The sequence below is a fragment of the Hemicordylus capensis genome, chromosome 5 (assembly GCF_027244095.1).
Source record: "Hemicordylus capensis ecotype Gifberg chromosome 5, rHemCap1.1.pri, whole genome shotgun sequence".
NCBI lineage: Eukaryota > Metazoa > Chordata > Lepidosauria > Squamata > Cordylidae > Hemicordylus > Hemicordylus capensis.
The window spans coordinates 212,254,582-212,280,917 of NC_069661.1; the positions used below are offsets into that span (position 1 = coordinate 212,254,582).

A 26,336-nucleotide genomic window follows, 5' to 3' on the forward strand; every position below is an offset into this window, starting at 1 on the left:
CTTTAGCTTGCATTTCCTCCAGCATGGAGGATGTGCGTTGACATATTGGGCAGATTTACCCTGAAGTCTCTGCAAGCCATCGGGGAGTACTTCACACACAATCCAGGTTTTTTACTGCGTGTTAGAATGCAGCCCAATTTATATCTGGGGTTTAAAAAAAATCTACTTCTTGCATAAGGTTTTTGGGATAACTTTGATTTCACAGTAAAGCCTCACAGAAAACCCGTGCTAAAGCCTGCTGTGTGGAGAACTCCTGAAGGTCTCATCCACATATCTCTCTGCCTCCCTGAGCTTCTAGGAGTTTGCTATGTTTTTAATGGATAAATGAGCACTCACTCACCTGCTATACCATTTGGCCTCTAAAGAATTAACCTTACAAATGTTTTTAAAAGTGTATGGTGCTAATCATTAATTGGTGTCACAGGTATCTATAAGACTTATGCAAACACATTCCACAAAGTAATTACAAGACTGATATATGTATGCAGTAATTTGAGAAGAATTTAAAGTATTACATCCACAATAGAATTATGAAGCAATCAACAGCATATCTGCTAGAGTGCAAACTGATGATTTGGAAAGACTCACGGAATCGACATCTCTGTGAAATATCTAGCTTTATTTCATATTCAGCCTACCTTATATTCTTATATTCAGATAAGAGAGATCACTATGCTTACATGGTAAAGAGGCAGGAAGTAAGTTTTCCCAGTGCCTTTATTTGGTTCGGCTGTTTATTTGTCCTTGTAATGTTAAGCACCATCAGAACTTATACCAACTTGTAGTCTTCTATTGATAGGCATTCTGCTAAGAACCAGCAGACTTGGAAAGACAAAAACAATTTTGGATGGTGCTTAGTTCACAAAATTAATGATACACAAAGAGCAAAGGCGGGAAGGAAAAGAGAAGTTGCAGAACTGCATTCAGTTCTGTAGATCTGAGTTGCTACTGGAGTGCTACTGCAAAATGCCCTTACCGTTTAAGTCGCTTTTCAACATTTCCAGTCCGAGATGTACAGCCGGTGTTATGTTATTTGTGGAGTCTGGAAAGCCAGAGTCATTTAGTGTCATTACATTGATCACATAAATATTATCCTTGATACATTTTTCTCCACCAGCATGCCACAGCAGTTGCGTAAAAAGCAACAGTACCCAAAATGTCTGATCCAGGCTTTGTGGCCTCATTATGCCTCCCATTCTAGGCCAGGGTTGCTTCTTGCATGTGTTCCATGGTTGATATTTTTGGATGAAGCAAGGGCTATTCCTCATATGTCCACCAGACCTCTTGATCAAACTTCTCTCAGCTGTTCCCTTTCTTGGCTCCCTTTCCACCCCTACAACCATCAGCCCCAGCTAGTACTTCAACAGCAGCAGAGCTTGTTGTTACTGTTAGTACTTCAACAGAAGCAGAAGGGACCAAAGGTTGTTTTACATGTTTGCCGCTGAGAATGTTAAGGCTATAAAACGGAGGCATTAACTGCACCTCGCTAGATAAGGATACAGCGTGAAGGGTAAAAGAGAAGTGGAGGCCAATAAAACTATGTTTTTAAAAGTTAAAATGGAAAAGAGAATTTCAAAAGTTCATTAATGTTACAGAAAGCACAGGTGGCTGCTTTTCCAAATAACTACTGATCGCTTCAAAATGTGGGGTGGGGAGTAGGACAAGAAGGAAGTTAGCATGTATATTGTATAAAGACTGTGATTTACTCTGCATTTCTATTTTAACTAATTCATTTGTATTTGTCTGCTGGTGCTAGCAACATAAACTTGGCTGTGACATTTTCCCTTTTCTCCCCTCCTTGCAAATTGGATAGTATTTCCAAAGAACCTAGCAGCTAGAAATTCCTATATATGAATCTTATCAGTGTGCCCAAATTGTGTCCAAATTCCAAAGATATGGATGACAAAGAAATGTAGTTTCTTGATCTTATTGTATAATCTGCTGAGGAAGGATGTGTGTAGTAGTAGTAGTATGTTTATTGCAGTCACAGACCAGATTAACAAACAATAACAATTAATAGCATTAAAAGATGTGTGTTGGGATTACTAAATACCGTGTTCATATTTGTGGCGACTGAGCTGTCCATATATTGGATTTGTGAAACAAATATCAAATACCAACTCACTGGCATGCTTTTGGTTCCTGATCCTAGGAGTCACCTTGACTCCAAAAAAGACAAGTGCTCTCTGAAGCTATTCTGACGATCACCAGAAAGCGGGCTAAGGGAGCCGAGCCCGCTTCCTGATGATTATCGGAACCACTGGGCTTGCAGGTGAGCCTGATGGTTCCAAGGCAGCTAGCCCGCCTAATTCCATCTCCTCTGAAATGAGGTTAACGGAGCAAATGCTCCGTTAACCTTGCCTTCTGCCCGTGTGCCGCCACAGCGTGCAGCAACACATGAGTAGACCCCTGACCGGGAGGCTACAAGCAGCCTCCTGGGCTCAGGGGTCCCTCCAGAATGCCCCATGCACTCACGTGGGACATCCTGGGACTTCCAGGGGCCAGGTGGCCCCCAATCCCCACAGCCCCCACCAGCTCCATGACGGAGCCAGTAGTCATGTGGGCAGCCTATCCGGCCACTCAGGGTTCCGTGGGCGATCGTTTGTGGGTGTCATAAACCTGTCAGGCTAATCTAGAGCTATATATCAGCAGACGGAGCATGAAGTAGGCAAAGGGTCAAAAAGAGAATGTCAGAGCCAAGCAGTAAGCAATTTCCAAACCAAAGCCAGTCTGAGTCATTACAATATCCAGTCCATCAAACCAAGTCCAAGTCGAATTCCACAAACAGAGTCCAAATGGTCCATTGTCAAAGCACAGTCAAAACAAGCAGGAACGCAGCTGGGTAGCCCACCAAAGCACGATGTTGCTACCAGTAATGCGGCTGAGGCAAAGCTGTCTTAAATAGGCTGAAGCCAAGTGCTTTCCATCATGGGTCCCTGACTCAGCAGCTCTTCTTGTTAGTTGAGCTGTTCTGCCCCTGCGTCTCCTTATCTCCTCCTGTCTCTTCGACTGACACCTCTCTACAGCTGAGATCAGCTGCGCTTCCTCCACAGGAGCTGTCGTACTAGGCTCTGTTTCTTTTTCAATATCCTGTGAGTCGGTCTTGCTTGCCTCTACAGCTTCTTACCTTTGAGGTTGCTGCACTCCCTCCTCCGCTGTCATACTGCCTGTCTCCTCCTCATCCTCGGAGTCCGATAGCATGCCCATGACAGTGGGAAGAGTGGGCTATGCCTGCTCTCGCCGCAAACCACCTCGAGGCGCTTCACACTAAGTGTGTGAAGCGCCTCTACATATGTAGAAGGTATTGGTCTCTCTCTCTCTCTCTCTCTCTCTCTCTCTCTCTCTCTCTGCCAGGGGAATGTACATGTGCAAGTGTATATGTGAAAGTGTAAGTCAAATGGGAGCAAATAGGAAGGTGTAACAGGAGACTGCTGAGAGAAGGGAAGATAGTTGAAAATTCCCCCTCCTCCCTCACAACAAAAAATACTGGCATGTCGGCTCAGCATTAGTCTGGATGCTAGCTCTTGTTTTTCAAGTGTAGTTTATGTGGGGAAAAGAGCTCCTAGAGCTGCAAGGCTTGGTTTTTCAACTACAAATTATCTATATTTCCCCCCATTTAGCCTGCTATCAGAAATCATGCAACCAACCATGATTAGGGGAATACGTGATTAGGGTATACATGCAAAGGTGAAAGATCATGTGCCCTCCTTTTTCTACCAGTGGCTACATTCAAAGTACCTTACTGCTTTAAGTGTGTTCCATTTTCATTCCATGTAAAGCAGTCAGAGAATCAATGGATGAACATTTCAGAATAGTTCTCTAGGAAAAATGACAGCTGCATGTTCTTTTCAGATAAGAATCATATTTTACTCAAGTAAAGTTATTTGATCATGGAAAATAGGCAGGTGGAGGTATTTCAGTGGCAAACAGTGTAATATGGCACAACCTTTGATCATTTTAATTGATAGGCTAATCAGCTAAAGCTTTGAGGGTATACAGAGATGCACTTAGGTGATTTGGGAGCCTGGATCTAAAGGCCTTTGAAGGCCCCCCTCCCCCTCTCCTGCTACAAGTTAAGCATCATCTCCACTACACACACACACACACACACACACACACTGTGACACATACAGAAGCTCTTCTCACGATCCATGAGAAGAGCTTTGGGGTGGTCTGTTGGGAAGGAGGGTTAACTTTACCTTCCCTGCAGACAATCTCTAATGCTTCCTTAGGTGGGTGGATCACCCACCCAAATGAGCAGTGGCTTTCCCGTGCTTCCTGCTGCCGCTCCCAGGGTCAGGGTGCCGGGACATGCTGCCGTGCATCACCCCGCCCCCGGAGCCCCAATAATGCACCACGTGAGTGCATGGTTCATTACTGGGGGCCCCCACCCTCCAAGTGTGCCCACTGTGTCTGTTGATCAGACACATGATGCTTTTCATGCTCGTGTGAATAGCCTCACAGTATTTTTAACATGTGGGTTCTTGAGGGCACAAACAGCAACTGAACTCACAAAAATGTAAGAATATAAAACAGATATATGCAAATATGCATTAGCAGAAACATTTCAACACACAACAACATATTCCCATCTCACATATTTCTCTCCCCCCCCCCCACCATCTCTAAAACAGAGGTCACGCTCGGTGCCCGGCACAGGTCAAAGTCACACTTGGCTACCCAGCACCTGAGACAGATTAAAGAGGATTTGGGGCCCCCCAGGGGATGTGGAGACCCTGGACTTTGGCTCGGATGTCCAGGGATAAGAACGCCTCTGAGGGTATGTGCAAATCCATGGAGGCTGGTTCCTGTCCTCTGGAACCTGGTTAAATGCCACAAAAAACACATTTGGCAATTGTAACTTTTGTTTGACATTTAACTACAAACATTACTCTAACATAAAATAACCATTTTATTTGTCCAGCTCTGTGGAAGGCTTTCCCCCACACCAATAGGGGAAGCTTAATTGTACATATTATTCTATATGCAGTCACACCATAGATTTATATAATGACCATTTTATTTCCAGTCTGTAGCATGGAATTTGCCTTTTTCACCACTAGCACATTACCACCACTGTGATGTTTTCATAGAGCTATCCACAACAAACTCAATCTTCCCTGGTTAGTTACTGTTCAGACCACATCAGAATATATGCAAAAATAGGATTTTTTGCATACATTATGCATTATTTCACATTTATTTACACTAAACATAATCTAATCTTGTGATGGACTCCAATTCAAATATATAATGTCTCATCCAGTAATTTATTCCAATTTAATTTTATTGACATCTGTAATTTAAAGAAAAACTAGCCATAAAAGTACAGATAGCAAAAACATTGTTAAAGTGAGGCATACTAGTAGCCATTTCATCTTGTTTTTCTTTTCTAAGAGAGGCTGTTCTCACTACAAACATTCACTTACAGGATAAGATTAATGGTACAATTAAACTATATTTTAAAATAGGTACCTGAGTTTTGTGATTGCTCATGGGTTCACTTGAACAAACAGTATTACTTTTATAACCTTTTGGAAATTATTCCTGAACACACACAGGAAATCAAACACCAGTTGTTCAGACAACCCAAGCCTACAACATATAACAAGCCAAACTGATTTTCCATGATGCATCTTATAAAGGAAGTTTCTACAAATATTATTTATATTTTTTCTCTTTACAGGAGGATGCAAGATAAATCAAAGCTAGTTCACAGTTTAATACAGTTTAAATGTATTTGCAAATAAGAGCTACCCTAAATTATAAACCGGGCTAGTACAAGCTAAATTGGGAACGTAGTGATTTAATTGTAATGTATATTAAAAGCCTATGCATGTTTAATCAGAAGTAATCCCTGCTGAGTTCAATGGGGATTACTCCCAAGTAAGTATGTGTAGAATTGCACAGATCTTTTCCAGAACTTGAAATAATGGGGGTTGTCGTGCCACAGTGTTTGCACAACTTGAAGTTGGAACGGAACTGTTCCTGCAATAACGCAGGCAAGCTTTGACATGCGCACACACATGCATGCACACACACACACACACACACAGCACTGTGGGTGGTGCAGAATCACCTGCATTCTGCTGCAGTGTATATAGGCCACTGAAATAATATAAGGTTTCTTGTCAAAGAAAAGGCACCTATAAGACACATTCAGAAATTATACTTTAAAAAAATACAATTCTTTTGGAGAGAGAAATTACACTTCTCTCAAGTGTAATTTGTGATACAGTGTAATCACTGTATAATGTAATCGCTCTCAAGTGCAGTTTCGCTCTCAAGTGCAACTTGCTTTTTAGATTCTGAAATGCAAATATAGCTACAGCTTTAAAAATGATTCTGTCATAGTCTTTTTAAATATTCCACTTATGGCAGTTATACAGGTTGGCTGACATGGGACAGAATGTGTACAAACATTTCAACTGTTCAGGAGATAAAGCTACCAGGATGTTTGCGATCCAGCTTCTGTGGAGAAAGGGCAAGTAGTAATCTTGGCTGGTATTATTGTAGTAATGTAGAGTGTCTAAGAGGAAGAATGGTTTTGTGAAGCAGGCTAAGGATGGGATGGGGAAAGGTTCTGGGGAGTAGGCAGTGGCACTCTTACCCCTGGATTTTGGGGCCGAAGTCCAGGGCCTCCACCGCCCTGGGAGCCCCCAAATCCTCTTTAGTCTGTCCTGGGTGCTGTGGTCGCCAATGGCCCACACTGTGCCGGGCTGCAGAGTGTGATTATGGCCTGTACCGGGAGCTTTAGAGACAGAGGGGGAAGTGGAGAAAGAAATATTTGGGATGGGAATATGTTAAGTTGTGTGTTGAAATGTTTCTGCTAATGCATATTTGCATAAATATACCTGTTTTATATTCTTACGTTCTTGTGAATTTAGTTGCTGTTTATGCCCTCAAGAACCCACAGATTAAAAATACTGTGTCTCATGTGTGTAGGGAGATGATGCTTAACCTGTGGGGCGGGGGGTGTCCAGCAAGCGGGAGGGGCCTCCAAAGGCCTTTAGGTCCAGGCTCCAAAATTACGTAAGTGCACCACTGAGAGCAGGAAAGCTAAGGAGCAGGGAGCCAAGATATGATGCTGCAGCAGCAGCAGCAGCAGCAGAGTAAACTGAAACTGCGATTCAGGAACTTGAGGGAAGGATAGGTGTAGTGTGTTGGAGATGCAGCTCCAGCAGCATCAAGTCTTACACCTTCTACCCTATTGACCACTAGAGGCATTAGGAATAGAGATAGTAAGCAAGCATCTTCCTCTTTGTTTTCCCCAGACTTGTTCTCTCTCTCTGCTCTGGCTTCTGATTGGTAGACTGATATCCTCAGGTCTCCTCTCCTCTCATACCTGGTTGCTGCATTTTTATCATTTCCTCCTTCCTTGTTCTGCTCCCATACTATGGAGCTATAAAGCCAGTGGACTCATATGGAGATCTCCATTTTGTCTTGTGGCATATTTTCCCCATTTTGCTGCTCTCATGTAATAAATTAAGTTCCTGAAAATACTGCATGTGATACAAACAAGAACATTAATCACTCTAAATACACAAACTGAGAGATAATGCAGGCAATTAATATGCTGGCAGTTGTAACAACTGCAGTATAATGCCATGTGGTTTTTTTCTTTGTTATAATACAAGCATGTTTTATTAAAAACATTTTTAAATACTTAGTTTTTTTTATTTTTACAAACCATAACTGGAATAAATTCAATATAAAAAGAGAAAAGCAGGGAATAAATTTGTAAGCCAAGGCAGAATAAAAGAAACAGAAAGGAAAGGCAGAGAAAATAAATTCTACAGTATAGATAAAAATCTGAAATAATAAATATGTAGTAAGATATAATCTGTGCCAATTGAAGCTGAGTGATAATGCCTGTGTGCTAAGGCATAGCAAGTTTGGAGCGGACTCTGGGACAATAAATGAAGGTGGCTCCCTGACCCACCATATTATCTTGCTCCTTCACTGGCCAGCCAGTTAGGAGGAGGAGGAGGAGGGACACTGCCTCACACTCCTCCTCCACTCTCCTCCTGGGGAAGTCTTGCTTGAAGATGTAACAAGTTTTTGAAATCATCTGGAGAGGTAAGTCTGCAGTTGCCAGCAGCTCGTCTGGTGGCTGCACAAGGACGGGCCTTCTCTGTTGCCACCCTGAGATTCTGGAATGCACTCCCTGCTGAAATAAGAGTCTCCCCATCTCTGACAACTTTTAAAAAGTCTCTAAAGACACATTTATTCACCCAAGCTTTTAACTAAACTTGTGGTTTTAAATTGTTTAAAGGTTTTGATTCCTGTTTTATGTTGATGTAAACCGCCCAGAAATGGAAAGAAAAAGCATTGACGCTTTTGAACTTTGGTGCTGGAGAAGGCTTTTGAGGATACCATGGGCAGCCAGGAGAACAAACAAATGGATCATAGAACAAATCATTCCAGAATTTTCACTCGAGGTACAAATGACCAGGCTCAAACTATCATGCTTCAGACACGTTATGCGAAGATCCAGCTCCCTTGAGAAGTCCATAATGCTGGGAAAAGTTGAAGGAAAGAGAAGAAGAAGACAACCAGCAGCAAGGTGGATGGACTCAATTACGACAGCAATGAATGCACCACTGCAAGACCTTAAAGGCCAAGTTGAAGACAGATCATCCTGGAGAGAATCTATCTATGTGGTCGCTAAGAGCCGATGCCAACTTGATGGCACTTAATCAGTCAATCACAAATAAAATAAATAAATAAGTCCTCCAATCAGGAGGTAGCAAGTGAATTGGGGAGTAGGGAGGAAGTGAGCTAAGAGTGATAAGGATGTACTCAAATTGTTTGGGGCAGCCATGGGGAGGGGGGAATAGTAGCTTTAAGAACAAGACACGCAGGTCCTTACCTGCTCCCCTACCGCTGTTCCTTCCCAAAAGGATGTGCACAGCTGTGGGACACAAATGGCTGCCACATGAGGAGAGGAGTGTCTTGTGGTAGCAAGCATGACTTGTCCCCTTAGCTAAGCAGGGTCTGCCCTGGTTGCATATGAATGGGAGACTAGAAGTGTAAGCACTGTAAGATATTCCCCTCAGAGGACGGAGCCACTCTGGGAAGAGCAGAAGGTTTCAAGTTCCCTCTCTGGCTTCTCCAAGACAGGGCTGAGAGAGATTCCTGCCTGCAACCCTGGAGAAGCTACTGCCAGTCTGTGGAGACAATACTAGATAGACCAGTGGTCTGACTCAGTATATGGCAGCTTCCTATGTTCCTATGTGAGTGCAGCAGCTAACCAAGCACATGGCTGCCATGCATGCGTGGTGGCCATGTCCATGCTACTGCCACAATGCAGCTGCGTGAGGCCTTTTGGGAAGGATAGCACAGCAAATGGAACAGCGGCGGGGTGGCAGAGGAGCAGATAAGGACCTGCGTGTCTCATTTTTAAAGCTACCACTCATCTCCTGCTGGAACGTTTCGGATGCAACTCCCCGAATCATTTCAGTGCCTCGCTAATGAGGCACTTAAACGATATGGGCACATCACTAAAGAGTGAGCCGTTGGAAAGTGAACCACCCCACCATAGGAGGAGAGCTGGTCTTGTGGAAGCAAGCATGAATTGTCACCTTTGCTAAGCAGGGTCTACCCTGGTTTGCATTTGAATGGGACACTACATGCAAGCACTATAAGATATTCCCCTTATGGGATGGGGCTGCTCTGGGAAGAGCACATGCATGCTTGCATGCAGAAGGTTCCAAGTTCCCTCCCTGGCATCTCCAAGATAGGGCTGAGAGAGACTCCTGCCTGCAACCTTGAAGCTGCTGCTAGTCTCTATAGACAATACTGAGCTAGATGGACCAATGATCTGACTCTCAGTGTAAGGCAGCTTCCTATGTTCCTACCCCACCCCAGGAACATTTGTCCCACTTGGTTCAATTATAGCTACACCCTGCTTGTGTGTCCAGACTACTACTTGTAGATTCAGGGACCCAGTATATTTTATGTCAGCAGATGTAAATTTGACCTTTATTTACATCCATGTAAAGGTAAAGTGTGCTGTCGAGTTGGTATCGACTCCTGGCGACCACAGAGCCTTGTGGTTGTCTTTGGTAGAATACAGGAGAGGCTTACCATTGCCATCTCCCATGCAGTATGAGATGATGCCTTTCAGCATCTTCCTATATTGCTGCTGCCCGACATAGGCATTTCCCATAGTATGGGAAACATACCAGCAGGGATTTGAATCGGCAACTTCTGGCTTGCTAGTCAAGTCATTTCCTGCAAAGTAGTATATGCCTTGGTTGTGAGACTTCATAGTAGAGGTGGCCGTTTGGGGTCTGTGGTAGAGTGCATGCAGAAGATCCCAGGTTCAATCTGTGAGATCTCCAGGTTTGGGTGGGAAAGACCCCTCTCTGAAGAACTGCTGTTAGTCAGGATAGACTATACTAAGCTAAACGGATTGATGGTCTGACTTGAGAGAAGATAACTTAATAAGGCTGTTCACATGAGCAGCCTAACCCAAGCTAGTCCAGTCTGGGTTAGGCGGCTTGTGTACAGTGCCTGGATCTGTGCGGATCCTGGTGCTGCCCACCCGCCTAACCTCACTCTGTAGCCCAGTCTTCAGCCAAGGTTAAGGGTGAGAGTGCGCTCTTAACCCTGGCATCAGGATTGTGTGTGTTTGGGGCTGTTTGCCGCCACAGTGAACACAGAGACAGGTGCCTAGTGTGCCTGTCTCTTGAGTGATTCCCCCAATGCACCATTCGCACAGTTTATTATGGTATATCTCAAGGCCAGGACATGTCATCCCAGACTCTGGAGATCCATGCTGCTTTGTGCAGCGTGGATCATCTGGGAGCACACTCCATGCTCCAGGCAACCTTTGTTTTATCGCCTGGGGTGGGGGGATTAGATGAAGGCAATAGGTCATGCCTTTCCCCTGCCCGCCTGCCCGGTTGTGTCAATACCCTTAATATGTTCATCAGGTACATGTGGTATGCGGTACACCCCTATTTGAGGAATGCCTAAGCATAGGCTTTCCCCCTTAGGACCATAGGAACATAGGAAGCTGCAATATACTGAGTCAGACCATTGGTCTATCTAGTTCAGTATTGTCTTCACAGACTGGCAGCGGCTTCTCCAAGGTTGCAGGCGGGAATCTCTATCAGCTCTATCTTGGAGAATCCAGGGAAGGAACTTGAAACCTTCTGCTCTTCCCCAGAGCGGCTCCATCCCCTGAGGGGAATATCTGACAGTGCTCACACTTCTAGTCTCCCATTCATGTGCAACCAGGGTAGGCCCTGCTTAGCTAAGGGGACAAGTCATGCTTGCTACCACAAGACCAGCTCTCCTCCCTTATGTAAAAGTGTCCAATACCTTTTTGCAAATGCTGCTTTGGAAGGTATGACAATGGGTACTGATTGAAACAAACATTTTGAGAAAGATCATTAGGATAACATTTGTAACTGAACTGCTCTGTGTATCAGGCTGGCACTGAATTAGACATCATAGTGCTGGTACCCAATGTGGGGAACAAGTTTGCTGTATGTATTTCGTTTTTGCTTCCCATTATATTTTGTGTTTCTGATCAGTCTGTGTTGTGAACCAGGAAGTTCCTGATATAAACGTCTCCTACGCACGATGTGACCTTGGTCAAGCCTTTGTATTTCAGCCTCAACACTATCTGCAAAATGGAGATAACACTGATCTGCCTTACAAGGCTGTTGCAAGGATTATTAAAGTAATATGTATGAAACACTATAGTTTAAATAAAGTCTATGTAAACACTTGAGAATAATATAAGTGGATTGAATACAGCTGGAAGCTTCCCAGATTAAATATATTGGGAAATATTTTGCTCCTTGATTCATGTATATCTTAAAACTAGGTCAAAACATTGGCCCATCTAGCCTAGTAGTATCTAATCTGAACAGTAGTATTTACAAGCTACTTTTTTAACTGGAGATGTTATGAACTGAACTGCAACTTTCTACAAGCAAAGTATGTGCTCTACTACTAACCTACAGTCATTCAGATGGAGTCTATTAGAAACAGTAAATGTTAGCAGTAAGCCCTTGCTAACTGGGCAAAGAGGCACCTTTTTAAAGCGTTAATCTATTTTTAGTGAGGGAGAGCAACTCTCCCTATCCAATCCCAGCACAACATCTCCCAGTTCCTGGTGTATATGTTTGTGCATCCAATAGTTCTCTTACTTATACCTTCACCTTCAGATGGCTGTACATCTGTAGTATAATAGGATTGTTCACATCATAGACCATTAAACTCTTATCTTTTTCAGCTATGATGACAGTCTCCTTAATTAAATTAACTAATAACTAATAGTAATACTGTGGAAATAATGAAATCATCTTTAAATGTATGTTTGTTTGTTAGATTTATACCCCGTTCTTTCTGACAGTGTTGTGAACCAAACCTGATTTGTATACTAGATATGCCACGGAGCTAGATATGAAATTAGGCTTGTTTCATCAGTGTCACAAAGTTACCAGTTCTTTATACGGTGACCATGTATAGTCTGGGCACGCAAGTGGAAAGAAGATCCCAAACACTCCCAAATAATTCGATGGGCTTTATTATAGAAAGTTGCTCATCAGGATAAAATTCAAACAGGTCATTCAAATTAAACATGTTTCTGATTCAAGGTGTAGTGCAATTTGCCTAGCTATCATATGTGTGTGCCATCAATAAATACCACTGTCTAATAAATCCTACTAAAACATTTAGAGAGAAACAAAGAGAGAAGAAGAAAAGGGAGGGCTTAGGAAAGAGGTGGCAGTGATTAGTAGGGAGGAGGGAAGTAGGGGAGCAGGCTGGGCTGTGAGTTTAATAGGCATCTCACCAGGTTCACGAAGAAGTCTTCAAAGGATTTGTTCATTGCTGGGGCTTGAGTGATGCAGGCTACAGATGGAAAAAGGTGGTGCTGGATTTCCCAGATAGAGTCAGCCCTTGATTCTTTGCCCTGCAGCAAGAATCACTAAGCAGCCTCTTGTCTGCAGGTTCCAAGTCTCTGCTACTGTGCAGCTAGACAGCGGCACTTGGGATACGCACATGAGCCCAGATCTGCTGGTTAAGCAAAGCTTGCTGATTTGCCATGTCCAGAGACCGCTTTTTATAGCAGCTGGCTCCCAAAGACCTGCACTAGGAGTTCTTTCAAGATAGCAATCTCAGTCCTGGATCTTCAAAGTGTCAGTTGCTCTTATCATAAAACTTCTTTCTTATGACAAAACTGTTTCTTTGTTAGACCAGTTCAGAGCAGCATCCTCTGCATACTGTCCTTTTGTTGTCAGGAAGCAGGCTTTTGTTCTCAAAACATCTGCATTTCTTAAGTCGTTGGTCTGTCTTTGCCTAAGAGGCAGGCTCCTGGTGCTTCTTGCTCCAAAGAGTGTTAAAAAGTCAAAAGGGGTTGTTTAAGAAGGAAGAAGCTAAGTATATGTGTGAGACAGCAATTAAATTACTTCTTGAGTACATCTACTTAGTGTGTGATTCTAAGAAAAAGTATGTTTAAAGTAACAGCCAAGGGGTACATGCTTGAGGCTAGTTAATCAACGCATTTGATTAAGGCAGAGCAATATAGGTGACATCAACATGATAAGCATTCTGTGATAGGAAGTAAGGGATTAGCTTCCAGCTTGTCTCCTATGAGTTAATCATTTTACTCACAGTTGAGTGAGGCCTTGCATCAGTGTTTCTCTGAGCTGAAACATTGCTATTGGAAATAGGCCTGAGTTCTGAACCAAATTCTGGGTCCAGTCCATAACTTTGGCCATGCTGGCCGTAACAAGAGGCTCAGAGCAGCTTACAGCATTTTAAAAGATTAAAATTAATTATGCTATGAGGCGCTTCACACGATGAGTGTGAAGCATCAGATGGGGTTTGGGTGGGGAGAGCGGGCTTAGCTGCACACTTAACTGTGTGAGTGTGGGGTGCCTTCCTGGGGTCCCTCCTCCCCCCCCCAAAGTGTGTCAGCTGTCTGTTTTAGGCAGGCTAGCTGCCAGAGAACCACCAGGCTCGCCCGGTGGTTCTTACGATTGCTCAAAATTGGGCTGGGCTCCCGTAGCCCGGTTTTGAGCAATTGTGTGAATAGCTTCTATATGTTCTAATTATCTGTTGTACATAGTATAAGTGGCTTTCAGTGTTTCCTAAGGATTTTTATGCAGTATTTTAAAATGGAATCTGTAGTGCCCCCATCACAAGCTCTTTGGCTTTCTAAAGCGGATATAAGTTGTCCCTACTTGTGTTTACCTAGGCATCAGCATACTGACATCCAGGCTAAGCAGCTCCTCTTGGGTGAACTGCAATCCTTGACATACTTTTCTCATGGCAAGAAATTTATTAAATCTCAAATCAAATCTATTGTTGTAAGCTTGTTGTCCAATTACTGTGAGTGGGTTTAAGGCATGGTTTTGCCTTAAAGTCATGCCTGATTGGAGTCCAGGATTTTAAAAAATATTATTAATGATTCTGAACATCAGTTCTACTTGACTACTGCAATGCTCTCTATGTGGGGCTGCCTTTGTACGTAGTTTGGAAACTGCAGCTAGTCCAGAATGTGGCAGCCAGATTAGTCTCTGGGTCATCTCGGAGAGATTCATATCACTCCAATCTTAAAAGATCTACACTGCCTGCCAATAAATTTCCGGGCAAAATACAAAGTCTTGGTTATAACCTATAGAGCCCTAAATAGCTTAGGCCCTGGGTATTTACTCGCTATGAGCCACACTGCCCATTGAGATCATCAGAAGAGGTTTGTCTGCAGTTACCACCGGCTCGTCTGATGACTACTCAGGGGCAGGCCTTCTCCGTTGCTGCCCTGAGGCTTTGGAATGTGCTCCCTACTTAAATAAGAACCTCCCCATCTCTTACAACTTTTAAAAAAGCAGTCAAGACACATTTGTTCACCCAGGCTTTTAATTAGATACTGTTTTAATAGTTTGATGGTTTTAAATAGTTTTAACGTTGTTTTAAGTTTTAAATTGTTGTAAAGTTTTAACCTTTTAACTTGTCATTTTTATTGTTGTAAACCGCCCAGTGATTTGTGTTTTGGGTGGTATACAAACATGTTAAATAAATAAATAAATAAAGTTGCACAATCAAAATAACAACAATACCCCACACAGATAAAGGAAGGGAAAACAAAACAAAAACAAAACAAGCAAGCAAAAACAAAACAAAATAGCACTACCATCGAAGTCTGGGCCAACCACAATCACAGGTATCACTGTTCCATATTTAAGTCAGAGAAGAGTTAAACAAAGGCTTTCCAAATGTTAAACTTGCTTCGTTTGTCCACTCTCCTGAATATATTTTTTTCTGGCAGCCAGATACGTCATCTCACACATCCAGTCTTCTATATCTGGGGCTGCAGTGGCTTTCCATGATTGAAGACTAAGTCTTTTAGCTATGAATAAAGCTCTAATAACCCATTGTTTCTGGCCTTCTGAGATATCAGAATTGGGGGTGGGGAGAGAAACAAACCAAGAACAACCAAGAATCTGATCATTTGAGATTTCGCTGAAGTATAAAGTTAATTGTCACAGATACTTCCCTACAAATAGGGCAAATTATTTTACAGTGCTGTAATAAATGGATCAGATTTGCCCCTGGGGTATCACTTTGCCAACATGTGTCAGAAGCTGTTATCCCCAGTGATCGAAATCTTTCTGAAAATCCAGTACACCCTTGGAACTATTTTTTGTTGAATGAGGTGGAGTTTAATGTCCAAGGTAGACTGAGATGCCCAAAAGAGCACTGTTCCACTGATAATCTGTAAGATTCATGCTCAGTGCCCCACACCACTTAGCTTTAACATCATTTAAAACATCACATAAATCTGAATTAAGGTATGCATAAAAAATGTATGTGTTTTGTTTAGAGAAGAGACAGTTTCCCAAAAATTAAGTATATCTGGGAGTTCCGAAGCACCTAACACATCAGGCCCCAAAACACTGTTGCAGGCATAGCCCTGCATACCATGCAGCTGATAGAAGTAAACCAAATTCAGACTGTAAAACAGAGAAAGGTTTAAAATTATGGTCTAGGGTGTTTCTCAACCTTTTTGGAGTCAAGGACCGCTAAATTCTCCGTGTGGAGTTTCAAGGACTGCTAAATTCTCTGTGCAGAGTTTCCCAGACCAGCAGTTAGTAAAGGGGTTTCAAGTTTATCTATTAGTACTATACTACAGGCATGCACAACTCAAATTACCTGGTGGGCCAAAACTGACCGTGACTTGGCTCATGGGGGTCGAGGTCAATTTTTAGGATGCGGTGCTGATTATTAAAGTAGCACTTAATATCAATCAATTAATTAAATCAAAGTTAAATTAATTCAAATGAATTTAATCAAAAATTAACTTTTAAAGTTCTGGCAGGCCAAGATTAATTTAAATTAAAATAAAATAAATTGAATTAAACATTCTAATAAAATAAATACAATACAAACTGTACAAAATATATAACAATGCAAAATATATAAATGCATTGTTCTCCCTTTCCACCTCTGCCAAATCATCACACTTAACACGGAGCACTTCTAAGGAAAAAAATTAGAGAAAAGGAAAGAGAGAAGCGAGACAGGGAAAGAGAGAGGGAAAGAATAGGGCAGGCTTGGCTTGAGAAAGAGAGACAGAGGGGATAGAAAAAGGAAAAGGGGATGGCACAGGGAGAGAAAGAAAGAGAAAAGGATAGAAAAGAAAGAGATGGAAAGAGGATAGGTAGGTTTGGCTTGAGGGAGAGAAAGTTTAAAATGAAATTGATGGAAAAAACTACCCCACCGCACCACACCTCACTCTGCTTGCTGCTTACATTCCCCTGCCGTGAACCTCCATGTATTTTAAAAAATTCCAATGCCAGCTGGCGTGCAACCAAGGGGATGGCTGCCGGGTGGGGGGTGAGCCCCCCTCCACCGCTGCAAACCTCTGTTTTCCAAAAAATAATCTTCCAACGAGCAGATTGGGTGCACAGCATCTGCACCCCTAGTTTGTCGCTGCCACTTCCTCTCCCTGCCACTTTCGACCCTGCAAATTCCCTCTGCCCCTGCTTTCCCCACCCCTCCAGCCGCTGTTACTTCCCTCTACGCCACTGAGGCCCCCCTTTGCTTTCCCCGCTGCCTCTGTCTTTCACTCCTCTGTGCTCGGCGTTGCTCTCGGCGCTTTCCTCTGACTCCTGTTTACCCGCCCGCCAGGCCTTCTCTCCGTGCCTTGCTCACTGCCGCAGGACCACCACTTTCTCTCCCCGCCATGGTTTCTCTGCCCACCCGCTCGTCTGTCCCGCCTCCTCCTCTCGCTTACATGGCCCTTTTGCTGGCGCCTTTCTGGGCTCCTTCTGGCGCCAAGAGCCCATCCTACTTGTCGGCAGACCACTCCGTGAGGCTTCCTCCTGTCCCCGGGGCGGCAGAGCCTGCGCACCTCTTTCCTTCGCTGGCCGCCCCATGCCCGCTGTCTTCCTTCCCTACCTGCCCACAGGCTGTCTGTTTCCCTGCCCATCTGCCGCCGCCCACCGCCATTTGCAACCCAGCCACCCCTGTCTTTCTTCCCTGCCCATCTGCCAGCATGGGCCACCGCCGGCTGCCACCATTTTCTTCCCCCGTTCCCCCCTGGCAGCAGCTATAGGAAGTCTCGCCTCTTCCCAAATGTGAGGCGTGCTGGTGCAGTTAAGCCTATTAACTGCACAAGTGCACCTCGCAATTGTGAAGCGATGCCAGGCCAGACAACAGGCCATAGCATCATTCTAGTATCAGCAGCCGCCGTCACTGGGGGGGATAGAAGGCTCACACACACACACAGCCATCCCCTCGGCCGCACAATGGCTGGAATTGGAAGATTACTTTTTGAAAAACATGGAGGTTTGCAGCAGGGTGGGGTGTTAATTCCCCAAGGCACGGACCGGCACTCAACTCATCACGGACCGGCACCGGTCCATGGACTGGCGGTTGAGAAACTGTGGCTAGGTCAATCACTTGAGGTAACAAAGTCCTTTTCAGTCCAGGACTGCCACATTATCCAATTGCCTCCAATTTTTATTTTCGGATTACCCCACAAGCTCAGAAAGCTGTGTGTAAACAGATATGATTTATAGCTTTTAAATACTCTGTCCTATGCAGATTTAGTAGCATTGTTAGTTGGGAAGGGGTGATGTAATAGGATATCTCAGAAATTTTGATCCTTAGGCAAAAACATCATTTAAGGGACTGTATTGTTGTGATTCTATGTATGCCCAGAGAAGAGCCTGATCCAAGCTGAACTCTGATATTCAAAACCTCAATTGTGTGATTAGGAAAGCATTATGATAATATCTCAGATTTTGCAAGTTGACACCTCCTTTTTTTAATTGGGAGCTGCAGCTTTTTATAAGAAATTCTAGACCGTTTTGCTTCCTCCCATAAAAACCTATGAAATAATTGATCTTATTATTTATTTATTTATTTATTTATTTATTTATTTATTTAACATATTTTTATACTGCTCAAAACGTACGTCAATTGGCGGTTTAAAACAAAAACAAAAAGTTAAAACATTAGTTAAAACAAATAAATGACAAATTAAAACATTGGTTAAAATAAATGACAACAAAAAGCTAAAACATTATAAGAATATAAAACCTTAAAACAATATTTTAAAATGAAGTGAAAACTATTAAAATGGTATTTAATTAAAAGCCTGAGTGAACAAATGCATCTTTAAAGATTTTTTTAAAATTGTCAGAGATGGGGAAGCTCTTATTTCAGCAAGGAGTGCATTCCAAACCATCGGGGCAGCAACTGAGAAGGCCCGTCCCCGAGTAGCCACCAGACGAGCCGGTGGCAGCTGCAGACAGACCTCTCCTGATGATCTCAATAGGCGGTGGGGTTCATGCTGAAGAAATACATTTGGGGAATATTAAGGGGTAAGCCCTGAAGTAAATAAATTATATACGAGTATTATGGATTTAATTATGTTGATCTTTCCCCATAAACTCAAATTCAATTTGCCCCACCATTTTAGGTCCAACTCCATGTTAGTCAGGAGTGGGTCAAGGTTCAGAGACCACCTTCCAAATGTTTTTGGGTACAAGGATACTAAGGTATGTATTATACTCTTTTCCCCATCGAATTCTAAGGTTAATTAAAGAAGAATCAGCAATAGGTGAACCTAAGCTTATCATTTTTTAACCCATTTATATTCAGAGACATTTCCAAATATCTCTGTTAAATCCATTATGTGGGGCATATAGTTGTTTGGATCAGTTATGAATCATCAGAATTAAAAATATTTTTTAATTCATTCTGACCAATAAGAATACCCCTGATTAGTTCAGAATATCATATTGCGATTGCCAGTGGTTCAAGGGTCAAATTAAATAGGAGACAAGATAAAAGACAGATCTTTCTTGTTCCAGAAAATAAACTGAAAGGTGATGATTGTATTAACTCTAGCAACAGGGAAGCTATACAAAGTATGCACCCAGTTAACAAAATACTTTGGGAGGCTGAAGTTTTCCAGTGCAGCTATTAAAAACTGCCACTGGACACTCTCAAAGGTTTTCTCTGCATCTAATGACAGAAGGTATTGTGGAGAGGGTCCTCGCTCTGAAGCTGCTAGTGTATTAATAAGAACTTGGATGTTATCAGCAACCTGCCAGCCAGGGAAAAAACTTGTTTGTGCAGGGTGTTGTGCAGGGTGACACACGTTTGTTTAGTCTTTTGGCCAGAGCAGTGGTGGTGGTTTTTTGTGTTAACATTTATGAGGGAGATGGGCCTATAGCTACTACAAAGCTGAGGATCTTTATCTGATTTTTAAGATTTAAGTAATAGCAGCCTCATTCATAGAAGCAGGAAGACATAAACTGCTCAGCTCCCTATTAATTGTATGAAATAAAATTGGGATTAATTCATTTTCAGGTGCTTTTTAGCATTCTATTGTAAAACCATCAGTCCCAGGTGCTTTACCTGATTTCATATCCTTAAGTGCTTGGCAGAGTTCATCTAGAGCAGGGATTCTCAGCGTTGGGTCCCCAGATGTTATTGGACTTCAACTCCCATAATTCCCAACCAAAAGCCACTAGGACTGGGGATTATGGGAGTTGAAGTCCAATAACATCTGGGGACCCACACGTTGAGAAACCCTGATCTAGAGTAAGTGGTGCACTAAGACCTCCTGTTTGACTTGGGGAGAGCTTTGGGAGGTTTAAAGAAACCAGGAATTGGATAATCCCAAAGATTTATCAATTTTATCTCCCTCATATAATTTGGAATTGAAGCCTTGAAATAATTCATTAATTTTAACTGGGTCATTCTATATCCTCCCTACCTCAACCCAAAGAGCAACAATATTATTTCAGTTCTTTATTAATCTTAATTTATGTGTCAGAAGCTTACCAGCTCCTTCTCAGTTTACCCAGTATTTTGTTTAACACAAATAAAGATGAAATCTACAGTATGAAGATTAACTTCATACTGAAGGTTAAGTAGGTTAGTGTAGAGGATGAAAATTGCCCATTATTAATTATTGCTTCCAGTAGAGCTTGTTCCAGATTCAATACCTGACTGGTATAGGCTTTCTTTTTGTGAGCGGCATAAGAAATTATTACTCCCCTCATATATGCTTTTAGCAAATCCCACAGTACTAGTGAAGAGACTTCACACACACACCAGCATTATTTTATAATAAATCTATTATAAAAGTCAGCAATATAGGGCTTTATTTTTTTCTAGAAAGGCTTTATCTTTCAGAAAATGTATTAAGAGCCCCTGGTGGCGCAGTGGTAAAACTGCCGCCCTGTAACCAGAAGGTTACAAGTTCGATCCTGACCAGGGGCTCAAGGTTGACTCAGCCTTCCATCCTTCCGAGGTCGGTAAAATGAGTACCCAGAATGTTGGGGGCAATATGCTAAATCATTGTAAACCGCTTAGAGAGCTCTGGCTATAAAGCAGTATATAAATGTAAGTGCTATTGCTATTGCTATTGTCATGATGGCCACTGAGATTGGTAACCTCTGGGCTCAACTACTGCAATGCACTCTACATGGGGCTGCCTTTGTATGTAGTTCAAAAACTTCAGTTAGTTCAAAATGCAGCAGCCAGATTGGTCTCTGGGGTAAACCGGAGAGACCATATTATGCCTGTTTTAAAATGGTTGCACCGGCTGCCGATATGTTTCCGGGTGAAATACAAAGTGCTGGTTATTACCTTTAAAGCTCTGAACGGCTTGGGTCCGGGCTACCTTAGAGAGCGCCTTTTTCGGTATGATCCCCATTGCTCGTTGAAGTCATCTGGAGAGGTCCTTTCCCAGTTACCACCAGTACGTCTGGTGGCGACTGGAACCGGGCCGTTTCTGTAGCTGTTCCTGGCCTATGGAATGCACTCCCAGCAGATATCCACAGTTTAGGCTCGCTGTTGGCCTTTAAGAGAGCCCTAAAAACTTACTTGTTTGGCCTGGCCTTCCAAGGTTTGTAAATTGTTTTAAAAGTATTTTAATTAGTTTTAAACAGTTTTAAATTGTTTTTATATTGTTTTTAGTACTGTGTTTTAAATGGTGTGTGTTTTTATGTCTTTTTAAAATTTTTGTACACCACCCAGAGCCTTTGGATGGGGTGGTTTGTAAATGTAATAAATGAATAAATGAATGGATGAATGAATGAATGAATGAATGGGTCATTAGGGCATGATCTGAGATCAAAATTGGACCTATTTTGGAGTTTAAGATAACTTTAGTTAGTGGAGCTCATATTGTTATATGGGGTTTTTATAAACCACCCTTCAAAGTTCCCCTTTGGAGCATTCTAGAGGTCCTTTTAAGGCAGATGAGTGGTGACTTAAAGGTAAAGTGTGCCGTAGAGTTAGTGTCGACTCCTGGAGACCACAGAGTCCTGTGGTTGTCATTGTTCCTCTCCTTCCCCCACCCCCACCGCAGCCCCTGCTTTATTGCTTGGTGTCAGCCACCCACTCTCTGCTGCCCCCTCCCCGCCACTCACTCACTCACCCCCTTCCTGACACTCACTTGCAGGGCTTGCCATGTTCGACTTTAGTGTATTATATATATACTAGCTGACCCCGCACAGAGCATCTGCGCGCTGTTTGGGGTCTGCGGTTACCTCTTCCCCCCCACCTTCTGCCCCAGTCTCCACTTCCAGGCCCAGATGCCTCTCCTCCCCACTGCCACTTCTGCTCTCCCCCACACACTTTCTCCCCCCCCCCCACTCCTGGGCCTTGTCTCCACAGCTGCCTCTGGCCTCTGCGGCCAGGCCTGCCGTGGCAACCAATCCTCTTGGGTGCACCTCAGCCAATCAGGCCAGTCCGCTGCCCAGCCAATCAGCTGGGCACTGGGACGCACATTCCAAGGCACACCCAGGAGAATTAATATAATAGACATATACTAGCTTACCAGGTGCATAGCGTCTGTGCTCCTAGTTTAACTCTTCCCCCGCCTTCAGCCCCTTCTCCCTGTCTTCTGGCACCTGGCCAGCCCGCTTCTCTCCCCCCACCCCCCGCTCAAGGTTTCTCCTGCCACCTCTTCCTCTTCCTGGCGGCCCAGCGACATCTTGACCCTGGCGGGAGCACAGGTCACTCCCTCACCACGGCTGCCATTTTTCCCGGCAGCAGCTCAACAGCCTCCTGCCGCACATGAGCTCCCACTGCCTCAGCCAATCAGGCCCGTCCGCTGCCCAGCCAATCAGCTGGGCACCGGAACGCACATTCTAAAGGCACACCCAGGAGGATTATATATATACAAGCCGACCCCGCACAAAGCATCTGTTCGCTCTTTGGGGCCGGCTACCTCTCCCCTACCCCCTCCTGCCCCAGTCTCCGGCCAGGCCAAGTGGATGGCCGGGCCCGCCGTCACCGCCTTGTATCTGCGGCCGGGCCAGGCCTGCCACCGCCGCCATGACCGCGCTGCCGGGCCGGGCCGCCCCCGCCGCCTCACATCTGCGGCCGGGCTGCTCCACTGCTCCGCCGAGGCCCACCGCTCTGCCCAGGCCCGCCGCCAGCCGGGGCCTGCCGCTGGCCAGGGCCCGCCACTCCGCGGATGGGCCTGCGGCCACCATGGCCGCCCACAGCCTGGCCCACCGCTGGTTGAGTTCTCCTGGGTGCGCCTTAGCCAATCAGACGCCTCCGCAGCCTAGCCAATCAGATGGGCTGCCGGGATGCACGTTCTAAAGGCACACCCAGGAGAATTATATAGATAGACGAGTTATTTTAGGCCCGTTAAATTAACGGGCACTGGGAGAGTTGTGCGCTCCGGGCCCCCTGCCGCCATTCCCCCTCGTGCTGCCACCAGCCTCCATGCTGCAGCCGGTCTCCCCGGCCGGGCAAGGGCCCCCAGCCACCGCCGGCCTCCCCTTTCCGGCTTCCCCCGCCGCCTCCTCACCCCGTCCGTTGGCGGTGGTTTCGGGTGGGGGGCCCCTCTTCTCCCCGCCTGGCTTCGGTGGCGCCGCCAGGCCTCGGCCGCGGCTCCGCTGCTGCCTCGGCCGGCTTCCCCCACCGCCTCTTCCCCCCTCTGCCGTCTCTGCCTTCCCCATAGCCTGTTCTTTGTCCGCCGCTCTCGTCATTATGGCCGCCGTGTCTCTGCGGCCGTATCTTCCTCCGTTCCCCCCGCTGCCCCCTCTGCCCTCCCGGTCCACCCACTGCTGACTCTGCCCTCCCCGTAGCCCGTTCTTCGGCCGCTGCTGTCTTCAACATGGCTGCCGTGTCTCTGCGGCCGTATCTTTCTCGGACGTTCTGGGCATGCGCAGAACGGCCAAGAAAGACACGGGCAGAGGGAAACGGGATCACACCTAAGCCTTTTATTATAGAGCATAGATACTAGCTGACCTGGTGCAGAGCATCTGCCCCTAGTTCTCCCTGTCTTTCCCCCCATCCTTCAGCTGTTCTCCCCCCTTCAGCCCCAGTTCGTTCTCCCCCCTCCCTTCAGCCCAGTTCACCCCCCCTTCAGCCCCAGTTTGTTCCCCCCTCCCTTCAGCCCAGTTCATTCTCCCCCCTTCAGCCCCAGTTTGTTCTCCCCCACTTCATCTCCAGTTCATTTCCCCTGCCTGGCGGCCAGCCAGCCTAGCCGCTGCTTCCTCTCCCTGCCTAGCAGATGGCTGACCTGGCTGCCACTTTCTCTCTCATGCCCAGCACCTGGCTGGCCTGGCCGCCGCTTCCTGGCAGCTCTCCTGAGATTTTGCAAGCAAGGGGAGGGGGAGAGGAAGTTGAGTGGCCAGTGAGAGGAAGCGGCGGCGGGCCTGGCCACCGCTTCCTCCTGCTGCCTGGCAGCTGGCTGGCCTAGCTGCCACTTCCTCTCACTGGCCACTCACTTTCCTCTCCCCCTCCCCTTGCTCACGAAATATTTCGAGAGCTGCCATGCATGGGATTAGTGAAGGGTACGCTTTAGAGGAATATATAGATAGAAGATAGATATTTCAATGAAGCAGCTTTCACATTCATAAAGCAAGTGAACTTCATAACATTTTAGTTTTACAGTAAAAGTTGAACTTGGAAACAGGAGTTCTCTTAAATACCCTGGACCCAAGGGTATTTTTGTACTGAACTGACTTGCCTAGCGAGCAAGAGGTTGCTGGTTCGAATCCCCACTGGTATGTTTCCCAGAATATGAGAAACACCTATATTGTGCAGCAGTGATATAGGAAGGTGATGAAAGGCATCATCTCACACTGCGCAGGCAATGGGAAACCCCTCCTGTATTATACCAAAGAAAACCACATAGCTCTGTGGTCGCCAGGAGTCGGCACCGACTTGAGGGCACAACTTCACCTTACAAATGCTTTACCAACATATTCAGATTAACAGCAACACCAGGACTGACAAACGTACAATAAAACATGGACTTTTAGAGGAGCTTCCATTCTCGGAAAGCAATAGTTGCTATACGCTTGTGAGCATGTATTTATTTAATATATATCCCTACCCTTCCTCCATGCAGCTCAGTGTGATGTATATGGTTCCTCCCCCTTTTATCATCACAATCCTGTGGGGCTAGGCTGAGAGCTAACTGACGCAAAGTTACCCAGAGAGCTTCACGGCTGTTTGGAGACTAGTTGAAATTACTGTACAATCGAGGGGGAGGGGAGGAAAGGAAGACTTGTTGTCGGGAAAATGTATTAGTTCCTGCTCTAATTTCCTTTACAATACAGTATTCACTACTTCCATGATAAAGGGTGCTGAAATGTTCTAGGCCACTTCGTTTGCAAGCAGGGGCAACAAAAAAGGAAGATGTGGCTGGGCATTTTTAGTAGACAAATATTTCTCGTGTGTGTGGACTCTTCCGTAGGAGTGAGCTTCGTGGTATTTCTCCTCCAGAGCATCGAAGTACTTAAACATAGCCTTGAATGGAGATGGCCGTTCTTCTTTGCCGAATTGTGCCCCTCCTTCCTCCACCCTGCCAAAACAAGGCGGTGTCCCCGCCTTCATTCACTGCGTCGCCAACGTGCTCAAATTCCTGAGGTTTTTCAGAAGAACCCGGGGTGGTATACCGGCGCCGGAACCGTGAGTATATGTGGTGGTTGCCACCCGGGCATTATTTGATGTTTCCCTGTCTAGATTCCCCTCCCATAACTACCTCCCGCCTGCGCGGTTGCCAGGGTAACGGAGTCCTTAGTGAGGCAGAAAGGTAGCGGTGGTAATAGTGGTGTCGGCAGCGACAGATCGGGCCTGCGGGCAAGATGGTGAGGAGCTGGAGGAAGGTTTGGCAGGGAGTGGGTTATTTCCAGGGTACCTTTTGAGGTGGGAAGCGACTCCTAACCTTCTCAGCTATCCTAGGTTTTCTGTTATCCTCGCTCTTGTAGATGCTCTCACGACTCAAGCCAGCCGTCGGGACCGGCCCTCAGCCGGTGGACAAACGCAAAAAGAAAGGCAAGCGGATCCCTCAGCTGGAGGAGCTGCTGACCCAGCGAGACTTTACCGGAGCCATCGCCCTTCTGGAGGTGGGGTGCTGATGGCTTGGAGGGTGGAATGGGAAGAGAGGGACCCTACGCAAGGGGCCGCTAGAGAGAGTCCTGGGATTGTTCCTGGGAGGGTTTAAGAGAAGACAGATACTTGGTTGGTAACCAAATGACAAAGAGCTTAAATACTTGAGACTGCACTGATCAGCTGCCCCCTTCCTCATATCTTGGTTTACCTCACTTCTCTATTATTTTATTCCTTGCTCTCTGGGATATACAAGACAAGTTTGCTGAAATGCCTTTGATTCCCACTAGTAAATCTCTTGCCCTGCATGTTGTGCCACTATGTTCTGTATATGTGGCAGGGTATATTGGGGTTAACTGTGAATAGGTTAAAATTTGATGGGGGGGGGGATGTGTTCAGATCAGTGTTCCCTCTAACAGGGATTCCCAGATTTTGTGGACTGCAACTCTGATAATCTGCAGCCAAAGGCCACTGCAGTTGGGGATGCT

At 45.1% G+C, this 26,336-nt stretch overlaps 2 protein-coding genes across 9 annotated transcripts in view; one reads left to right on the top strand and one right to left on the bottom strand.

Moving 5' to 3' along the window:
• GUCY2C (guanylate cyclase 2C) overlaps positions 1-24,873 on the bottom strand; it is a 140,438-nt gene extending 115,565 nt beyond the window's left edge. For 2 of the 4 annotated variants that reach the window (XM_053256174.1, XM_053256171.1), the window contains exon 1: positions 7,346-7,373. In XM_053256174.1, the coding sequence (XP_053112149.1) occupies positions 7,346-7,367 (22 nt within the window). In that variant the 5' untranslated portion in view covers positions 7,368-7,373. Of the gene's footprint in view, positions 1-7,345; positions 7,503-24,850 lie in introns of those variants that run through there. The other 2 variants (XM_053256172.1, XM_053256173.1) reach the window with 2 other exon arrangements.
• An 88-nt stretch (positions 24,874-24,961) lies between these two features.
• IFT56 (intraflagellar transport 56) overlaps positions 24,962-26,336 on the top strand; it is a 60,618-nt gene continuing 59,243 nt past the window's right edge. The window contains exons 1-2 of one of the 5 annotated variants that reach the window (XM_053256177.1): positions 24,962-25,428; positions 25,728-25,865. In XM_053256177.1, coding sequence (XP_053112152.1) covers positions 25,156-25,428; positions 25,728-25,865 — 411 coding nt within the window. In that variant the 5' untranslated portion in view covers positions 24,962-25,155. Of the gene's footprint in view, positions 25,429-25,449; positions 25,608-25,727; positions 25,866-26,336 lie in introns of those variants that run through there. The other 4 variants (XM_053256176.1, XM_053256175.1, XM_053256178.1 and 1 more) reach the window with 4 other exon arrangements.